The sequence below is a fragment of the Polyodon spathula genome, chromosome 4 (assembly GCF_017654505.1).
Source record: "Polyodon spathula isolate WHYD16114869_AA chromosome 4, ASM1765450v1, whole genome shotgun sequence".
Lineage (NCBI taxonomy): Eukaryota > Metazoa > Chordata > Actinopteri > Acipenseriformes > Polyodontidae > Polyodon > Polyodon spathula.
Genome location: NC_054537.1, coordinates 58,144,653 through 58,165,894, shown reverse-complemented (window position 1 = coordinate 58,165,894; position 21,242 = coordinate 58,144,653). Strand labels below are relative to the sequence as shown.

At 40.6% G+C, this 21,242-nt stretch overlaps 1 protein-coding gene across 3 annotated transcripts in view; it reads left to right on the top strand.

The window, feature by feature from the left end:
• Window positions 1-21,242, top strand: part of myo1g (myosin IG) — an 87,208-nt gene that overhangs the window by 9,355 nt on the left and 56,611 nt on the right. For all 3 annotated transcript variants that reach the window (XR_005950127.1, XM_041248151.1, XM_041248152.1), the window contains exons 2-6: window positions 13,741-13,949; window positions 18,138-18,231; window positions 19,045-19,210; window positions 20,640-20,693; window positions 21,035-21,130. Coding sequence is in view for 2 of the 3 variants with exons in the window: in XM_041248151.1 (XP_041104085.1) it covers window positions 13,741-13,949; window positions 18,138-18,231; window positions 19,045-19,210; window positions 20,640-20,693; window positions 21,035-21,130 (619 nt within the window). In the remaining variant the exon portion in view is untranslated. The remainder of the gene's footprint in view (window positions 1-13,740; window positions 13,950-18,137; window positions 18,232-19,044; window positions 19,211-20,639; window positions 20,694-21,034; window positions 21,131-21,242) is intronic.

The window sequence follows — 21,242 nt, the reverse complement described above, 5'->3', positions numbered from 1 at the left end:
TTAAAGCGTTGAACAATTTCGCTGGGCTTTGGGTTGTAGTGCGTTTTCAACAGTTCAACTAAATCGTCAAACGATTTGTCCCCTGGCTTATCTGGGCTTAACAAATTTCTCATCAGACTATATGTTTGGCTTCCTACCGAACTTAAGAGAATCGCTCTCTTTTTATTGCCGTTGTCAATCTCATTTGCTTCAAAAAAATGCGACAGCACTTCGCAATATTCCTCCCATGTCTGTATTTGACTATCAAACGGCGCGGTTGTTCCTACCGTGGCAGCCATGTTCTGTTGTCTGTGAGCGCTCTTGCTATTGTTAGCAGGTTGGGCCGAAGATATGCAGCTACACTTTTCTCCTTCGTTGTCTCTGTTTTCAACAACCTAAGACAAGTTGTCCGATTTCCTCGTCGCCATATGTAATAACCCGAGATCCAAGATGCAAGAGTATAATTTAAATAACAGCGTCTTTATTAGAACGATCCCTGTTGAAACCTACGCATTAGTGTTCTCTAAGGACTTCCTCGACCCCACGGTATCCTAGGTAGAGGGTAAGTATGCAGGGCGCTACTGACCTCTAGTGGCATAACTTGAACTGCATTATATACATAAACATTCACATTACTACATTATATATATATATATATATATATATATATATATATATATATATATATATATATATATATATATATATATATATAGCAGGGAAATACAGTACCATAGGATGTATGAATGTGGCAAAAGCACAACAACAAAAGCAGGAACAACTTCAAACATGTCCTTCCGTACCCGGTTGAGTTAAACAACGTCAGCAGTCAACAAGCAAGGTCACTTTAATAATATACTTTTTCTTTCCGGTGTGGCACCCTCCCTATACTGTCTTCTGTTGCGCCCTCAATTATCAGTATATAATTTCAATACGTTCATTAAAATCTACACGTTGCAGGCTATTATGCCACCAGAAAAACTGGCTACCTCGGGCAAAGTTGATAACGGTATTGAAATGTGTTTTCTTAAATTATAAATTAAATAACGACAAAAAAGGAATATGCATTAAGAACCCCACGCCCATACTGTTTTATTCCATACTTACAGGTTGTATAGTACAAAATCATTTATTTATTTTGCAGCCTATTTGAAAAATAATTGAGAATAGTTAGCAGTATGTGTGTAAAGCAAGTACTTTAAATATATTGAAAGAAATACAGATGCTTCTTATTTTGTAATTATGTTTCTAAGTACATTTAAATACATAAATAAAATGTGTAAATAAAGCAGGAGGAGAAATAAGTTTGCAGTCACATTTTGACAGACTTAAATAAAGGTACATATTTTGCAACTATTAGATGTTAACGTAAGGACCATTTCATTAAGATTATTTTTCTTCCTCCTGTGTGCTAGTAATTTTTTTAATTCTTCCTAGAATCTTGCTCTTTTTTAAAGTCTGTAGCTTCCTTGTGTTGCAGACAATATTCCACAGTGAAGAAAAAAAAAAACCAAAACAAACATAACTTGTTATTTTTTTCTTTTTATTCAGTTAAAAAAGTAATTGAAAAATAACATCTACTATCGCGAAAATCGGTGTATCGTGAAAGAGTGGGCTTGCAACTATTTGTATTGTGTAAATTTATTATCGTTTCATCCCTAGTGGTCGCTGGACTTGATTTCTAACTACATGCGTGGGCTAAGGACTACTGAGGGCGGCTCGTGCCAGGTTGTAAGTGGGAACGTCAGCTGTTGGGACCGGTCGTGCTGAACCGAGACAGCTGCCATGACTGGAGTGGCGACACTGGGCTTGATAGAGATTGCTGCAGTGTTAGAAGCGACCTGTTGTCCTTATCGCTGTGTATTAATTGAAGCGATTGAGATGGCGAAGGGGTGAATGAGGGACTTCATGTCCTCGAAAATGTTTATGAAGCTGAAGGGTGGGATCTGTTTCTGCTGCGCTCCTGGTTGCTGCACTGGGAGGAGACAAGTGATTATGACTGGAGAGCGGTGCTGCCACCTGTTCTGAAGCTCTGGGCGAGCGAGTGTGTGCAAGTGCGTTTGAGAAGCAGGCAGCAGGGTGTAGCAGATAAAAAGGCACAATAAATATTGAACAACGCCAAACTATCGCTTCCAGCCAGGATGTTGATATTGTTTTCGGTTTTTAAAAGTTAGGCGAGTGGACAATCCTTATTAAATAGCTGCTACGGTTATATTTTCTCTGTTAATGCTGGGTCAGCGAGTCTGGTTGCTGGGAGAAGTCGGGATTGAGTTTTCATCGGAGACATGAATGAAATGTTGTTGAGGAGAATCCGGCAGAGAGGTTTCTTGATCTGAATTGAAGTTGATTCATGTTGAAAATTAAGGTTAGGGTTAATTTTGCGCAGAGAACAGGTCGCAGCATACGCAAGAAAGCAAAACACCAGACAGAGAAGGAGTGTGAGATTGAGGTTTGAATAAGAGGCTAATGATGATAGGCGTTAATTAATTAAGCTGCCCAGCTCCCGCCCCCTCGAATTTAACTGTAAGGCTAACATTTATTTCTATGCGTTCTGCTTTCGCCTTAAAATGGTCAGTTTGAGAAATAAATTTAGTTTTCCATGCAACAGCTGACCCTTCTTTAGTCCAAAACTCAGCTACATACTGTCTTTCATTATGGTAACGTCGTAAATTACCGTGAATGCATCTTTACTGCTCATTATCTAACTAGGTAATCTGCTGCGTAATTAAATCATCCTTAAACTCCTGACGGTAAACAATCTAACCAAATCTGTTTTACCTGGGGTAGTTGTGGCTGCTAAGAAGATGCAACAGTTGACTGGTTTAGTTCACAAAGAGAACTTTCTTCAGCTTGATACGGTAACCGCTTCCTTTTTTTGTTTAATTACTCGGCCTTTTTGGTGCATTACAATTGCATTGTTTTCACTGCATTTTGTTAATGTCATGTATCCAGCACACAAACCTTACTGTACTTTTATTTTTGTTTTTCACTGTTCTTGTTCTAAATTTCTTGAATGCAGCTGTTCATTTTAAGTTAGGTATTTACACAACAGTACTACTCGCACACTTTGTCACCATCGCAGCTGTTGCAAGAAACTGGGGATACCGTGCTGCTCTACACTTGCAAGCATTTGTATATCATCACAGCCCACCTTTTTTCTTAAAGGAGTACATCCTCTATACATGAACTCCCAAAATGGCAAGCATCTATGGGTACATCTATTATGATTTGATAAAAGGAACACACTTTTTTGTTGGATGTGTATAGCTATTATGTACTATGTATAACTTTTATGTATTGTATCTTACAGTGCGATAATATGACCTTTTTTTTTTTTAGTAACGACTGGCAAAAATATCATTTTTGATGGTGGATTGCGCCAGTCACCAGTTTTAATTTGAAAAACCTGACAATGGCAACTATAAATACTGTACTGCCAACGAGACATATATATATATATATATATATATATATATATATATATATATATATATATATATATATATTATTATAATATTATATAATATGAAAATGATTAATCTTATTATGTGTGAGGGAAGTATTTGGGTTGTTAAAAAGGTGTATCTAGTAGAGGGAGTATTTGGTGTGTCTAGTAGAGGGAGTATTTGGTGTATCTAGTAGATCGAGTATTTGGTGTATCTAGTAGATGGAGTATTTGGTGTATCTAGTAGATGGAGTATTTGGTGTATCTAGTAGATGGAGTATTTGGTGTATCTAGTAGATGGAGTATTTGGTGTATCTAGTAGAGGTAGTATTTGGTGTATCTAGTAGAGGTAGTATTTGGTGTATCTAGTAGAGGGAGTATTTGGTGTGTCTAGTAGATGGAGTATTTGGTGTATCTAGTAGATGGAGTATTTGGTGTATCTAGTAGATGGGGTATTTGGTGTGTCTAGTAGATGGAGTATTTGGTGTATCTAGTAGATGGAGTATTTGGTGTATCTAGTAGATGGAGTATTTGGTGTATCTAGTAGATGGAGTATTTGGTGTATCTAGTAGAGGGAGTATTTGGTGTATCTAGTAGATGGAGTATTTGGTGTATCTAGTAGATGGAGTATTTGGTGTGTCTAGTAGATGGAGTATTTGGTGTGTCTAGTAGATGGAGTATTTGGTGTATCTAGTAGATGGAGTATTTGGTGTATCTAGTAGATGGGGTATTTGGTGTGTCTAGTAGATGGGGTATTTGGTGTGTCTAGTAGATGGAGTATTTGGTGTATCTAGTAGATGGAGTATTTGGTGTATCTAGTAGAGTAGTATTTGGTGTATCTAGTAGATGGAGTATTTGGTGTATCTAGTAGAGGGAGTATTTGGTGTGTCTAGTAGATGGAGTATTTGGTGTATCTAGTAGAGGGAGTATTTGGTGTATCTAGTAGATGGAGTATTTGGTGTATCTAGTAGAGGGAGTATTTGGTGTATCTAGTAGATGGAGTATTTGGTGTATCTAGTAGATGGAGTATTTGGTGTATCTAGTAGATGGAGTATTTGGTGTATCTAGTAGATGGAGTATTTGGTGTATCTAGTAGATGGGGTATTTGGTGTATCTAGTAGATGGAGTATTTGGTGTATCTAGTAGATGGAGTATTTGGTGTATCTAGTAGATGGAGTATTTGGTGTATCTAGTAGAGGTAGTATTTGGTGTATCTAGTAGAGGTAGTATTTGGTGTATCTAGTAGAGGTAGTATTTGGTGTATGCAGTATCTAGTGCAATACCTGAGACTTAAAGGATGGAAATTTAGTATTTACATAATGGATATACATAATAGATATACATAATGGATATTTTAGACCCAGGATGCTGCAGAAGGCCTATATGTCACTGAAGGGATGTTTAGAGAGTCTGTCTGTCTGTCAATAACTTTTGGTACCTTAGGGGTCAATTTGTACATGACCACGGTGGCTTGGCTTGGGGTTAGGAACACATTACATCAAGAAAGATGAACAGCCATGTTTGATGGGGATATTGTATTTACAATTTCCGAGCAGAGATGATTAAAATATGTTTTATGTTAAAACTGCACATGCAAGCCTAAAGAAAGGAATATAATAGGAATGTTAAACTATATGAAGCTCTGTTTTGTTAAACTTCCACATCTGTAAATATTCACTTTAAGCATCTGATCAAGTCCACCCCACAATGCTGCGCGTGTACGCTGATGGTGATGGCTACTTTCAAGATGGTAAAGAACATATTCACCATATTGAACTGTTTGAAATGACAGAGACTTGGCTACCACAATCCAACTAAGCATGTCTGGGGGGAAACTTGAGCAACGCATTCATCATCGCGATCTTCTGCCCTCCTCTCTGCCTGAATTAAGTGAATTTAATGGATGGATTAACATCCCTTGAGGCTCTTCCAGCACCTTGTGGAGACTGTGCTGTAAAGGCAGCAGTAACAAACGAGCAAAAATCAAATCCAATTACCAAATTAACAACCAATTGAATCTGGTTATCGAACTGGTTTCAATTAGGAAGAAATGTTTGACTTGTCAAAAAACTAAAAGGTGTTTAATTTTGTAAGAAAATAATCCACACTAATGGCACTCGAAAGAGTGAATGCTTTTAACCGATTCAACACTTGTAGCTTATCCCTTACATAAAATTGTTTCAATTAGTTAATTGAATTTGAAAGTAGGTAACACCTCCAGGGAGCTGAGATGAAGTCCCCCAGCCAGGACTTTCAAGGTTAGGCTACAGTATAAGTAAATGCATATAGCACACATTTATTGAATTTTAATCTATTTAATAAAATAAGATATTCATTTAAATGCCTTTGTACACATGCTAAAAATGAACAAAATAGCCATTGCACTTATTGTCCTGCCAATTTCATTACTTTTGTTAACTATGCACTTGTAAATACATTATTCCATAATATCTTATTTTGTGTTTTATGTACAACATAACTTGCTTTGTTGATTGATAAAAGGGAAGAGAATGATCCATCCCAAATATTTTGTGGAAATTATGCTGATATCTAACACTTTTCAATAAAAAGTGTTTTAAATTGCAATTTGTAGATTCTGCAACATTATTTAAAGTAAAAAGGGAGTTCTTTGACAACAGTTATTTTATGTTTCAAAAACTGTATTTAGGGACATGGTATCTGTCTACAAAAATTGATTTAAAATTTAAACAGCTTGAACACTTTGTCAAATTGTTACTTACACGTCCGTAACATAGACGCAAAATCTAGTTTAGATTGGGATTTATAGCTTGTTATTCACATGTTTTCTGCTGTTAAGCTCAGCAATAGTGTTGTTTGGTATATATATATGACATGGTTGTGATATGGTGCAATGTCTTGCTAAACCTCACAGTTGTGCATCTGGAAAACCCCTTCAAACATTATTTCAGTAGTTCATGACAAATAAATGCATGGTATTTGTTTGAATTGTGGAATATGGTACAAAGTCAAACATTTGGCCTCAGACGTTTGAGGTGCTGATTGGGGAGAGGTACAGTGGCTTGCGAAAGTATTGCCCCCCTTTGGCATTTTTCCTATTTTGTTGCCTTACAACCTGAAATTAAAATGGATTTTTTGGGGGTTTGTATCATTTGATTTACTCAACATGCCTACCACTTTGAAGATGCAAAATATTTTTTATTGTGAAACAAACAAGAAATAAGACAAAAAAACAGAAAACTTGAGCGTGCATAAGTATTCACCCCCCCAAAGTCAATACTTTGTAGAGCCACCTTTTGCAGCAATTACAGCTGCAAGTCTCTTGGGGTATGTATCTATAAGCTTGGCACATCTAGCCATTGAGATTTTTGCTCATTCTTCAAGGCAAAACTGCTCCAGCTCCTTCAAGTTGGATGGGTTCCGCTGGTGTACAGCAATCTTTAAGTCATACCACAGATTCTCAATAGGATTGAGGTCTGGGCTTTGACTAGGCCATTCCAAGATATTTAAATGTTTCCCCTTAAACCACTCGAGTGTTGCTTTAGCAGTATGCTTAGGGTCATTGTCCTGCTGGAAGGTGAACCTCCATCCCAGTCTCAAATCTCTGGAAGACTGAAACAGGTTTCCCTCAAGAATTTCCCTGTATTTAGCGCCATCCATCATTCATTCAATTCTGACCAGTTTCCCAGTCCCTGCCGATGAAAAACATCCCCACAGCATGATGCTGCCACCACCATGCTTCAATGTGGGGATGGTGTTCTCGGGGTGATGAGAGGTGTTGGGTTTGCGCCAGACATAGCGTTTTCCTTGATGGCAAAAAGCTTAATTTTAGTCTCATCTGACCAGAGTACCTTCTTCCATATGTTTGGGGAGTCTCCCACATGCCTTTTGGCAAACACCAAACGTGTTTGCTTATTTTTTTCTTTAAGCAATAGCTTTTTTCTGGCCACTCTTCCGTAAAGCCCAGCTCTGTGGAGTGTACGGCTTAAAGTGGTCCTATGGACAGATACTCCAATCTCCGCTGTGGAGCTTTGCAGCTCCTTCAGGGTTATCTTTGGTCTCTTTGTTGCCTCTCTGATTAATGCCCTCCTTGCCTGGTCCGTGAGTTTGAGGGCAGCCCTCTCTTGCCAGGTTTGTTGTGGTGCCATATTCTTTCCATTTTTCAATAATGGCTTTAATGGTGCTCTGTGGGATGTTCAAAGTTTCGGATATTTTTTTATAACCCAACCCTGATCTGTACTTCTCCACAACTTTGTCCCTGACCTGTTTGGAGAGCTCTTGCTTGGTGCCACTTGCTTGGTGGTGCCCTTTGCTTAGTGGTGTTGCAGACTCTGGGGCCTTTCAGAACAGATGTATATATACTGAGATCATGTGACATTTAGATTGCACACAGGTGGACTTTATTTAACTAATTATATGACTTCTGAAGGTAATTGGTTGCACCAGATCTTATTTAGAGACTTAATAGCAAAGGGGGTGAATACATATGCATGCACCACTTTTCCGTTATTTATTTTTTAGAATTTTTTTAAACAAGTTATTTTTTGCATTTCACTTCACCAATTTGGACTATTTTGTGTATGTCCATTACATGAAATCCAAATAAAAATCCATTTTAATTCCAGGTTGTAAGGCAACAAAATAGGGAAAATGCCAAAGGGGGTCAATACTTTCGCAAGCCACTGTATATGAATCGAATGAACAAAAAGAGAGATTGGTGACGTCATGTGTGTGGGAAGGCAGTCCTTCCAAATGAAGTTAAAAACTTAATATCAGCCATATGTGAGGTTATTCTATGAACATTAGTTTGTGTAGGCAAGACAAAAATGCATGGTAAAATATGTTCAGAGCAGATGTCGGCCAGCTACCAGCCTCTTTAGGGCAAAGACCAATACTGCAGGTATCAAACGTAGCCGCTTAGATCCGCTGTAGTGAGGGGAAACAGTCTTGACCCACGGGAGTACCTGAGCCAGTGTGTCATGCTTTGTAGAATCCCCAGGAAACTATGCACTGCCAGAATACAAACCTGTGCTTTCCTGACTGTATAACTCGTCCTGCACATCACATGGTCTTGTCTTTACCGGGTGACCCACTTGGGGACCCTCTGTAAGATATGTGTTTGGCTATAGATTACTACAGTCATTCTTCATTTTGTGTAGTTCAGTGTTTGTGCAGGCCTTTACTTGATAACTGTTTAAATGAGACAAACCTTTAAAATATTATGCAGATTTCAAGTTTAATAACCTTTCTAATCCGCCCCTATGACAAACGGCATTCTACAGTTCTGCTATAAATACTATTGGTCTTCTAATTGCAAATATATATGCTGTCCTCCAGTAATCTCTCATTGGTAACTTCAAGCACAGAACAGAAAGTCAGGATCAAAATGTCCCGAAAATCTAACAAATAAAAGATCATACCCAATTAAGATCTTTAAAAAAAAATAAAAATAAAAATGCCAAAAAACAAATCCTGTTTACTATGTGTGAAACCCAGAAAGGTCTGGTCACACCTAGCTGAAGAGTGAACTCCATTTGAACTTTGTTTCACAATGCCTCTGTTAGGTTACAGTATCTCTTCAAAGGAAGCTGGCACCTTGATGAGTCTAATGAAATGGGTCTTAAACTGATCAATACATTTAAATGGCCATACATAAACACAGATGCACACTGCAGTGTCTTACTAAGTTTATGTATCACTTGCAACAATGTGTATTCATGGCAAAGTGGAGTTTTTGATGTTGATAGATTAGTTTCTGTTTTGTTTCTCTGAAGCAAATCTATAGTTTTACTCATGTTTTGACCGAAAAATTCCGCTGATATGTAACAGTAGGTAACATTGTTATGAGGCTTTAACTATAAATGATAATAAAAACAGCAAGTCTCCGATTCAAGTGGAAACACTGGCATTCTGCTGTTGGCTCCAGCTTCTAGGCCAGTGGTTCCAATCTGCGGCCCGCTGGCTACGTTCAGGTGGTCCGTGGAAAGGTTACAGAATTACAGAAAGGAAGCGGCAGCAAAGTTTGTAGATCCTGTTGCAAATTGCAAAAACTCAGCTACAGAAGCAGGAACAAAATGCATATTTGGAGAATATCGTCAAAAGTCTAAACTCTCTGTCATCTATAGTTTTGAAGTGCCTAAAATGTAGGGAGTTTTTGTGTTTGTCGCTCACGTGTACTCAACATAGCAACTTATAAAGTAAGGGATCACACATGACATGGCTTGCGGTGTTGCATAACATACAGCTGTAGTTGGGTTAGAGCAGTGGTCCTCAAAGTAATTTGGGCACGGGAATAAATTGATCTTACTTGGCTGTTTGCGGGCACGCTGAAGATTGCATAGGTTCTTATCTTAAAAACTGCATTCATGCATTCATATATAGTAAGAGTTTTAGTGGAAGTTATTCTTGGCTCACTCTGATAAGGCCAAGTCTCAGGCAGTAATTGTGCATGCTGTGTTTATTCTTTAACTAATTTATACAAAATATTCAATGCAAATATTTGTAAATAGCGTGTTTACACAGATAGATAGCGTCTCGCTTTGTTTCAATTTGGCAGATTTGTCTACACTACTCTGCTTTAAAGATCGCTCATCTCCGGTACAATTATTCAGAGGAAGTGGATTTGTAACTAAATCTACTATGGAGTTTCCCTTGTCTGGTGAAAAAAAAAAATAAAAAATAAACATACAGAGCAAACAAAATTCTGTTAAGCTGCTGTTCAGTTATTTATGCTGTATAAATGGGTAATTGTATGTACAAAATAATGTGATATATTGTAACAATTGTAAGTCGCCCTGGATAAGGGTGTCTGCTAAGAAATATAATAATACAGAACGTTTGGCCAACTTTGCAGTAAACCGGAGCTATATTTGTGTCTTGCACATTAGCTATGTCCCAATAAATTTTGTAAAAAGAAAACGAACCGATGATCAAAAAATGTGCCAGTAATGTAAATACCTATATTTAATTTTAACAATTTGAATTCAGTTGACTGATGCAGCTGAGATGTTATGTTTAACTTATGCCTCTATTCCTGTTTTGTTTTTGTTCCCATATAACTGACACTTTTCTAAAGCTCAAAGGGATGTATTGACATTCACTTTTAGTCACCGTATGAGAGCTTTAAATTTAAGCTCACTTTGGGAAGTCGAATACACGTTTGAGAGCTTTTGTCAGAAACTAATTTTCTTTATGTGTGCTAGGTAACCTTATAGAAGTTGTGCTAGTATGCCTGTTGGTGGTAAATCGGATGTCTGACTGTCAAAGTGTTTTGGTAAAGTGTGCGTTCTTGGAGAATGTGGTGCTGTTTCTGACAGTATAGAGTGTCCATTACGTCATTATGTTTACCTCATTAAGTCATAAACAGCCCCTCCGTGAAAATTTGGAGCCCAGCCAGGAACTAAATCCTGCCGCCACCACTGCGAAACGAGTTTCTGCCAATCCATCACTTTTCGCACTGAGGATTCACAGCAAAGCCACCAGACCTATAGTGCCGGAGAACAACACAGATCTGAATTTCTCTACTGCAGACCTGCAGGCGCTCTATCAGCCACAGGGATTGATGAAGCATGGTGAATCATGGATTGCCCTGCCGACCTAAGCCCTCAGTACCCAGGTGGAGCTCGGCCAATTGTACGCCACCCCCTAGGAACCCCCAGTCAGAGTCAGCAGTGACATAAACATAGCAGCAAAGTCCTCTTGGTCCACGGTAAAGAAAAGTTTCTGAGAAGGAGCTGAGGTCAACATCAGTTATGTTAGCATCCATAGGAAATTATATGTATTGGCCTGCCCTTATCAGCATGTCATCCAGAAATGTGCCTAGCACTCTGGAAAAGGTGGCTTGGGCTATCTCTCCAGACATTCCAAATGTGGTCTGAAAGGAAACAGAGACTAAGTAGTGTAGAAAACACAGAACTTTCACATGTGCAGGGTTAGTGGTTCCTAGACTGACGCTGGGGTCTAACTCTTCCCTTAATTCAGCTATTAGGTCTAGAATGACCTGTGGAGTGAGACAATAACGCTTTAGCACCGCATCCTCTGGCATCCCAAACAAAGTGATCCTGGGATTGAATATGTAGGGTCATCGCCTCCAAACGTGTTCCTGCCTCTCCTCAACAAGAGCCAAGTGTCGCCTCATCAGGAAGTGCACCACAGCAGCCATCCTGAAGCCAATGACAGGTCTCTGCAGGTGTGTGCTTTTGTACAGCTCTTAGTTACTCGCTTCTACAATGGTTTGCACCTTGTAAGAAGAAGTGTAAAGTTTTTGGAGGGTTAGCAATTGCCTGTGCAAGGCAAAATCCTTACATCACATTATAATGTTTAAGTCCATATCCAGATCCCACCCAATGCCATGCCCTATTCTTTTTTTGACTGTATTTCAATATAATTTTAATGGATTAATGATGGCTAAGTGCAAATTTGATAGCGGATGCAGAACAGCAGGTCAACACCATTCTTTACATAAGCCGCATTTTTAACGGACGCTAAAATCTGACTTTACAGCTGGTAAAGACAATTTACGGCAGCATTATGGAGGGTTTGCACCTGCAAGTCACTTTGCGCTTATCCTTACATCTACCCCTATAAGCATTTGACCTAACTCATTGGTTGCTGACATTGAAACTTGCGAGTAGCTATAACACATTAACCGATGCAAGGGAATCACATTGCAAAATACATGTTTAAACTTTGTGAGCTGACTAAAATCTATTGGTTGATCCTGTAAAATCGCATCGCAAAGCATAATACACTATCTGGCGTGACTGAAAATTGTGTTGCTGTTGATTGCATCGGGCAGGGTGTCCTGAGTCTTGTGGTGTCAATGACGCCCTGCACACCTAGTTGTTCAATTTTCTTTTCCAAACTGGTCAGTTCCACCTGTCCGGATGGTCCTCCTCCTGTGCGTTCCTGCAGACCGGTTCTGAGCAATCTTCTCTTTAGTTTTCCTTTTCAGCTCAGTGCATTTTGCGGACTCGTGCATTATCGTGCACATTACATTACCGCTCACAATACATGCGCACATTATGGTATGTAAATTAGCGTAAAATGGTGTTCACGTAAATGAATGCGTTCTCTGTTGGTAAATGGGCAGTAAATTTAGATTTATGGTGCACATTAGGCTCACTCCTTAATGTACATGTTACAGCTACATTCAGTGCCCTTTCATAAATGAGGCCCATTGTGTGCAAAGAAAAAGGTTTGAGAACCACTGCTCTAGACTTAACTGTCTCTCTATATGTAACTGTATCTACATCTAACCAATGAGAACTACTTTTAAACCAGTACGGTTGATTGGTAGTTAATATCAGTACCTTGTGAGTACATTAGGGTGTCTCTTATTCTTGGGAGATTTTATCTTGCGTAGTATCGTTTCTGACTGCTCAAACTGAGAGACTCCCTACAGTGTATTAACTTATTATAAATCACAGAAATAAAGATTGTACTCAGGAACTACTATTAAACATAAAACAATCTGAAACTATGCTGTATGTTCTATGCATGGGATGACATCCATACACAGGATACGTTGTACTCGAATCTTGACAAATCTTTAAATAGTGATTGGTTGATTTCTCATACAGTGATTTTAATGTTAACTAACAAATTAATAATCCCCATAATTACTCAACTGAAGGGTGTGGCCTTTTCCTGTCTTACAGAGATGAAGATAATAGATGATACCCAACAGTTTTGAGGGGGTTTTAGTGCAGAGTTTGCTTAGGGAATTGCAATTAATGCCTGTGTAAACAAGTGTGGATGTAGTTTGTTAATATGGGGTTAAATAGTGGGGGTTACCTCTCCTCCATGCCAGCTTTTTCTTATGTAATGCAATGCTAATTCTTCAACAAGTGGATTTATAATACTGTAATAGGAAAAGCAGTTTATTCTCCTCATCCGCCTGTGACAAACTCTGACTCTCTTGCCCTTTTTCTGATCCTAAACTGTGTTTCTGTCCTCCCACCACACTGGATTGACAATCTAATCAAACAAGGTTTGAACAATGAGCATGGCATGAGAGTCAAGGGCATGGGCTGCTGAACACTTTTTAATAACCAATGCAACATGTGCTCTAGGTTTTATTAAAAAATGTATTTTGTTTAAGAATGTTTAATAACGTGCTTTAAGGTTGGAGAAAATAAACATTACACTTTGGAAAGGGTTCATGAATAACAAATAAAACCTAAACCAGGATGGTTCCAAACCCAAGATAAAAACAAACACCACAATTAAAAAGGCAGGGGATATTACTCCCTATATAAAAGTATAGCAAAGTAATAAAGCATAGTAAAAGCATGTAAAGCATGAGTTGATTTGTGCGTGTTTGTGTTCTGGTGTAGGTTTGAGAAGGACCGAATCTACACCTACATTGGAGAGGTTGTTGTGTCGGTGAACCCCTACAAACAGATGGATATCTTTGGGAAGGAAGTGATCGAGTCGTACCAGGGCCGCGAGCTGTACGAGCGCCCACCGCACCTCTATGCTGTCGCAGACGCAGCCTACAAGGCTATGAAGAGGAGAGCCAAGGACACCTGCATTGTGATTTCCGGTGAGCTCTGTGATGATTCTCTTCTTACTGATGACTGTAGTGTGTACTAATGTATGCAGTTCTTTAGGGTTACCTACTGTACTCTGTGAAATATCATTCAGTTGCGAGGAGGGTGGAGAGCTGTGTATCCCAAGTATCCGAAGTAACTTGGGTTAACTAGTGGGATAAATAATACCTGACTGTGGCAAAGTCCCCCGAACCCTGGGATATTTATTTGTGTTGTATGTTACGTGTAGTGTGTTAATGTTGGTGTATAGTCACTGGTACACAGGATATAAATCGGTCTGTGTAACACGAGTGGTTTAAAATATATATTTGTATTTAGGCACGAGGATTGCACAGCACTTCACGTACCGGGACTCCAATTGAATGATTGATTAGCAATCGAGTCTCGGTACAGCTGCATAAAAGCAGCATGTTTTCACTCACTCAGGGTTGTGTGTTCGTGATTGGAGAACGGGTATGGAGAGGAGAAAGTTAAATGTAAAGTAAATCATAATATCAGCTCACCGTGTTTGTCTGTGTAGTCCGTTTTGTTTGTATATTTATTTTAGCTAAAGTGCTATGTCCTGTGTTTTGTTTGCCTTACAATCTTTTATTTTCTGTATGTTCATTTATTAAATGCTGAGCAGAAGCAAGCACTCAGCTTCACCAAAACTCCACCTCTCTGTTTATTTTGTGTTGGTTCCTGTTTGTGGTCTGACATCGCCCACTGCAGCTGTCTTTGTGACACATGGTATCATTGTGGGATTACCAGCACCTCCTAGATGCAGATCACAGCAGGAACCGCAGTTTTTTTTTGGGGGGGGGGGGGGAAGGTTTGCTGTTTTTTTTTAGTGTTTTTTGAAAGAAAAAAGGAAGGCTGGAGAGACGGCTGCACTGAGCTGGAGGAGCTCCTCAGTGGTCTGGAGGACCAAGGCTGGTGCCTTGCCTGCAGGGTGTACAGGCATGTGGTGGCATTCTGACCCTTCCAGGAGGAGGGAAGAGGAGGAGGAGGAACCAGCCCAGGAGAGGAAGGTGAGGAGAAGGAGTGGGAGAAGAAAGCTGCAGCAGCAACAGCAGCAGAGCAAAGGGAGAAAGGAGCAAGCAGGGCTGTGGTGTTTCGTCTGTGGCAAAACCTGCTACGAAGCCAGGACCCAACCGGCTTCCATTGCCGTTGTGCCCATTACTTTGCCTCCTGTCCCTTCCGCAGTTATGAGAATGAGGATCCCGGTCGTCCTACGCCTGAGTGGGAGGAGCCTGAACGTCCTACGCCTGAGTGGGAGGAGCCTGAACGTCCTACGCCTGAGTGGGAGGAGCCTGAACGTCCTACGCCTGAGTGGGAGGAGCCTGAACGTCCTAGGAGCCTGAGTGGGAGAGTGGGAGGAGCCCTAACGTCCTACGCCTGAGTGGGAGGAGCCTGAACGTCCTACGCCTGAGTGGGAGGAGCCTGAACGTCCTACGCCTGAGTGGGAGGAGCCTGAACGTCCTACGCCTGAGTGGGAGGAGCCTGAACGTCCTACGCCTGAGTGGGAGGAGCCTGAACGTCCTACGCCTGAGAGGGAGGAGTCGGTGCATCCACAGCCCAAGAGGGGGGAGTCGGTGCATCCACAGCCCAAGAGGGAGGAGTCGTTGCATCCACAGCCCAAGAGGGAGGAGTCTGTGCATCCATAGCCCAAAAGGGGGAGTCAGTGCTTCCACAGCCTAAGAAAGGGAATCCCACGGCCCTAGGACCCAAGCAGAGGGAGAATGCCTGCTGTTTCCACCTCCACCAGCAGAGGAAGAATGCCTGCTGGTTTTGCCCCTTGCAAGTGAGGGAGAGCCGCACCAGTCCCCCTGCAAGTGAGGGAGAGCCGCACCAGTCCCCTGTAGCAAGTGTAGACTACACGCCCCTCCCACCTATGTCGCCAGGAGACTACACGCCGCTCCCACCTCCGTCGCCAGGAGGCTACATGCCTCCCCCACCCCCACAGCTGCCACCAGCAGGAGAAGAGCAGCAGGCCTCTGCCTCCACCACCTCCACCAGCAGAGGGTGCATGCCTGCTGGGTCCCCGTCCACCAGCAGAGGGTGAATGCCTGCTGGGTCCTTTTCCACCAGCAGAGGATGAATACTTGCGGGTATCACTTCCCCCACCATCACGAGGAGAGGAGCTGGAGCTGCCTCTGCCTCCATCACCATCAGGGGGAGAGGAGCAGGAACAGGAGCTGCCTCTCCCTTCACTAGAAGGACCAGGACTAGATGCCGGCGGTCTTCATCAGCCCTTGCATAGGCAACTGAGGGAAGCACTGGGAAGAATCACCTGGCCGCAGTGACCAAAACCCGCACCCCAGCTTATCCTGACTAACTGCACGACATCACCCAAGGATACCTGCCTCGCTTCACCCAAGAATGCCTGCCTGGCATCGCCTGGGGTTTCCTGCCGCTCCGCATTGCCTGTGGAGCCACTAATTTCAGGGTACGAGGGAGAAGCGGAGCTCCCGCTGCCGCATCTATGACCAGGGGCTCCCCTCCTGAGTTCGCCTCCCGAGGGTCAGCTGCTGCCTTCACCTGGGGTCGCCGGAACTGCTTCGCTAGGGGTCACCGTCAGCTCTGCTCGGCCGCAGGGGTCAGTGTGGCTGGAGCCCCACCAGAGGGAGCTGCCACCTATGAAGGGGGTAGAGGTCAGGAGACAACCTCTCCCCGCAGCAATTTCGCTGCAGGAGTTCTTGTGGCTGGAGTCCCACAGGACGGAGCTGCCGGCTGAGAAGGGGGGAAAAGGTCAGGAGACCACCTTCCTCAGCAGCCTTTCCGTTGTGGGAGTGGACTACCATACTGTCAGCCGTACCACTACTGGCAGGGGAGCTGCCAGCATTTTCAGCCATGGACCCAGCGGAGGCTCATAAATTAAGCAAAACAAATAACAATTGCTGTTGGTTTTGACCCAGCACGATACTTGTTTGCTGTGTTCACTTATTGTCTGTTTTGTTTTGGCCATCGTGCCATTTGCTTAGTAAAGTGTTTTGTTTGTTTAAAAGTTTTATTTATTTATTTAACTGCGCTTCACGTTGCAGTACAGTGTGTGTCTCTTCCTGGTCTGATGTCACCCACCAAGACATGCGGGTGACGACAATCTATAAATGTAATCCATCAACGCTCCTCCAGTCACTCTGCTCTGACCACTAAGTTATAACTTATTATGTTATTAGCACTTAATTAGAAAACTATTTAGTATCATCAGCCAATCATTTTCCAGCTATAGCAGGCACTAGATGCCCACTGGACCATCACAGCATCACCTGTGAACCAAATGTAAAATCAATCCACCCAAGTGCTGGCTTTTTCATTTTGACTTTCTATATTGAAAGCTCAGTTCACATCTATTTGACAGCAAATACTAAACAGAGACACAATTGGTCTACATTTATTTTATTATCCACCAAAATCAGCCAATCAATACTTTGCACCGACGAAAGCAACCAGTCCTGTACCTGCAACTGCCTTGTCAGCCAATCAGCCTGGAGAAGAAATGGAGAAGTGCTGTAAAAATCAGCCCATGCAGTAAACCCTTTTAATGTTAATGCAACAGGAACTGAATGTAGACATTTTACACTGCATTTAATAACCATTTATAATGCAGTAATGTGTTCCCAATGTTATTGGTTGCAGCAGTAGATATGCAGTCTGGTGCAGTCACAAATGCCAGATTAGTAGATCAGTGTATCATTTTTTTTTTAAGTGCTTTACTTTTTGTTTCAATATAAAAAAATAGCCTAATATAGCCTTGACACAAAACCATGAAGACAAGTGAGAGGAAGTTGAGAGAAATGGCTTGTAGTCAGAACACACAGAGCAGTCTCTGTAGACAGCTACCACTTGAAATTAAAGAAATGTACATGATAATGATAGGCTAGATTATCAAATCAATCAATATTTATTTTATACAGCACCTTTCATAGTGGACCACCATTACAACTACAATCATTGTACGTATTATTAATTAATGCATTATCGGGTATATATATACATTAAACAAATAGTAAAAAAAAAAAAAAAAAAAAAAATATATATATATATATATATATATATATATATATATATTATAATTATAATATATATATAAATTCTGTACGTTGTATAGTTTTTAGATCAATTGGCTACCCCTGCTTGAAACCAGGGCACCCCAGAGAACTAAAGTGCACCAGTGACTGTGGTTTGTCCTTCCGTTGCAGGTGAGAGCGGTGCTGGGAAAACAGAGGCCAGCAAATACATAATGCAGTACATTGCAGCCATCACCAATCCCAGCCAGAGGGCAGAGGTGGAAAGGTGAGGGCTCACACATACAGCTGGCATCTAGGTTTTTCCAAGCAATTCTCTTTAACATGTTTTAAGTCAGCAGGTATAAACTAAAATTAAAATACATTGTACAAATGCTGCTTTCCCATTCATTTACAATTTATGTATATTATTGACTGCTGATTTAATTATAATCATACAGGCCTTCTGGCTGCATGGTTTTATATAAAATTATCTTATAGCTTATCAGGACCCAACCCATTAACTTTCTTTTATCTCACTGATGTTTAAAAATGAATATTGATAAACTCCCTTCCCTTGACAGGATGCTAAGACCCACCTCCTCTGCACAGCGTCCAGTAATTGAGCAGTTTTAGTAACTCGTATTCAACGCTTACATCCGATTATATTCCACATTCAGTGATCCAAGAGATATTTAAGTCAATCGTTTGAAACACACATCTATTCACATGGATCGCTATTTTCTATCCGAGATCACACTAGAGATATGTATATTTAGATTTTCAGCAAAGAAAGTTAATTTTGACTTTAACTGAAAAACTGTGGAAATGTCCAGGTCTTTCTTAGATACAAATAAGTCAGGCACATTGACAAACTTTTAACTAATGCTTTCATTAGTGCTCTTGTTGTTTCTGAAATATTGAAGTGCCAGGTTTGCCCAATTTTATATTACAAAATAATTTATCAAATAAGTCTTGACGGTGTGCACTGTTACCAATAATCACACAAGTGTTTTGGATGGTTTTCTTATGCACGTACACAGGAATTCAATGTGGAGGTGTAAGAGCATCATCCCTCTGCCTCTTTCTCTTGTTTCTGAAGCGTTAAGAATGTCCTGCTGAAGTCCAACTGTGTGCTGGAGGCTTTTGGGAATGCCAAGACCAACCGGAACGATAACTCCAGTCGATTTGGGAAGTACATGGACATCAACTTCAACTTCAACGGAGACCCGACTGGAGGACACATCAACAACTATCTTCTGGAGAAGGTGGGGCACTGCTTAGCCAGATCTTCAACTCTGTCACCATTTTTATTGAACCAGTTCAAACCATGTAATGACTTGGCCTCTCAGTCCATTGATTTAAATTGAGAGGCAAGAGCTAAGCATGAACCGCTAATTCCTGGGTTCAAAGTCAAATTTGTCCAGAGGCAAGTATGGGGTCTTATACTTATGTTAGTATTATTAACCCATCAGCTGCTACGAAGAGATAAATTATGACCAACAGAGAACAGGTTTTATTTTGCACCTAAATTCAGCTTTGGAGGGTGAAAAAAGCTTCTCTCGAATTCGAAAGTTGTTAAGCTTGGGTTTGTTCAACATGGGATAATAGTTGGTGGCACGATTACATTGCTCGTTGGAAATGTATTTGCAAATGTTGGGAAAAAAAATGAACAATCAACAAGCTTTGCTGCCACTAAATGGTTGCTTTGATGCAACAGGCAGTATGGTGTGATTCAATGTCTATTTTATTCTGTAACAAAAAATTAAGTAGCTTCAAATGTCATTGTATTAATTTTTTTTTTAGATTTCCATTACTGTTTAATAGTGTTTTACCAACACACAGTCGTTACCATTTTTTTTTTTTAAATCTGCCTATACCAGGCATTGAGCTTATCTGGAGAATCGTAACTCTTTCGTTATTCAATTTAAATCATGTGGTAATACAACCTTTCAGCTGTGGCAGCCCCACCTCATCTGTCTGTTATATAAATGTAAAGGCAGATCACAACAAATTATAATAACACAACACAGAAGTACTCAGATGACATCTGAAGGAGTTTACTTTTTACAGCTGTATTAAAGTCATCAGCAACTTAAGAAAAGGGGAACTAGTAGTAATATTGTTAGTGCTAATAAAGCCAATCATTTATAACTGCACTCTTCAAAAAACAGTCACCTCTTTCACATCTATATATGGTCTCATATGAATGAATCTGCACGCTGTGGGTTTGGTGAAGTGGGTTACTATCTACTGCAGCCAAGTGCATCTTCCATCTGCCCTGGTATAAAGTTAATAATACACACTTAGGTTAAGTAATTTCCTGTACGCAGTTCATATTTTTTTCTCTCTTTTAAAGGACTGTGTCAAGACGAACGTCTCTGTATTTATCTCACTAATATTTACTATTTTCAATATTGTGCTTTTCTGCTGAACCTACATACAACACAGATAGGATATTGACCATTTACATTGTGGAAAAGTATGGCTGAAACATAGGCCAGTGAAGAGTGCCTTGGGGAGGAAATACATGTTATTAATCTGAATAAATCAGCATGAGAATATCATCTTGCACTGATGGTTTTCATCTCTTTAACCGGAACCTCGCCATCAAGGAGAACTGGAACTAATATTCATACCTCTATTTAATAACATTAGCTCTATGCTGTGTATTTACTGTTTGTTTTGTGTTTCCAGTCTCGGGTTATCAAGCAGCAAGAAGGGGAAAGGAATTTTCACTCTTTCTACCAGGTACAGTTACTGGGATGCTGAGAACATCTTAAGAATCTACAAATACCCAATTGTGAAAAAGATGGAATTCCATCGTGGGGCTCTGGCAACAGGATAAACTACAGTACCAGTAGTAGTAGCGGTAGCAGTAGTAAACCAAGTCAGTGCTCACTCAAACTGTAATATTTGATGTAAGTACTGCACAGCGGTCAAATGCATCAGTTTACTGTGCTTACTATAAACAAATACAGTACTTATTGCAGTATACTGTAGTAAAGTTCCCCAAAATGCATTTTTTAAACAATGAAATAAACAGTAGTACATATATCAATAGTAAAAAATATGTCTGTCAATCTCTGCAGCTGCTGCTGGGAGGATCAGAGGAGATGCTGAGGTCTCTGCACCTCAAGAAGGATCCTGCAATGTACTGCTTCACCAGAGAGGGCACTATTTCCAATGTGAGTATTCACACTGCTTCACCAGAGAGGGCGCTGTTACCGACGTATTCACAATGCATCACCAGAGAGGGCACTGTTTCCAATGCGAGTATGCACACTGCTTCACCAAAGA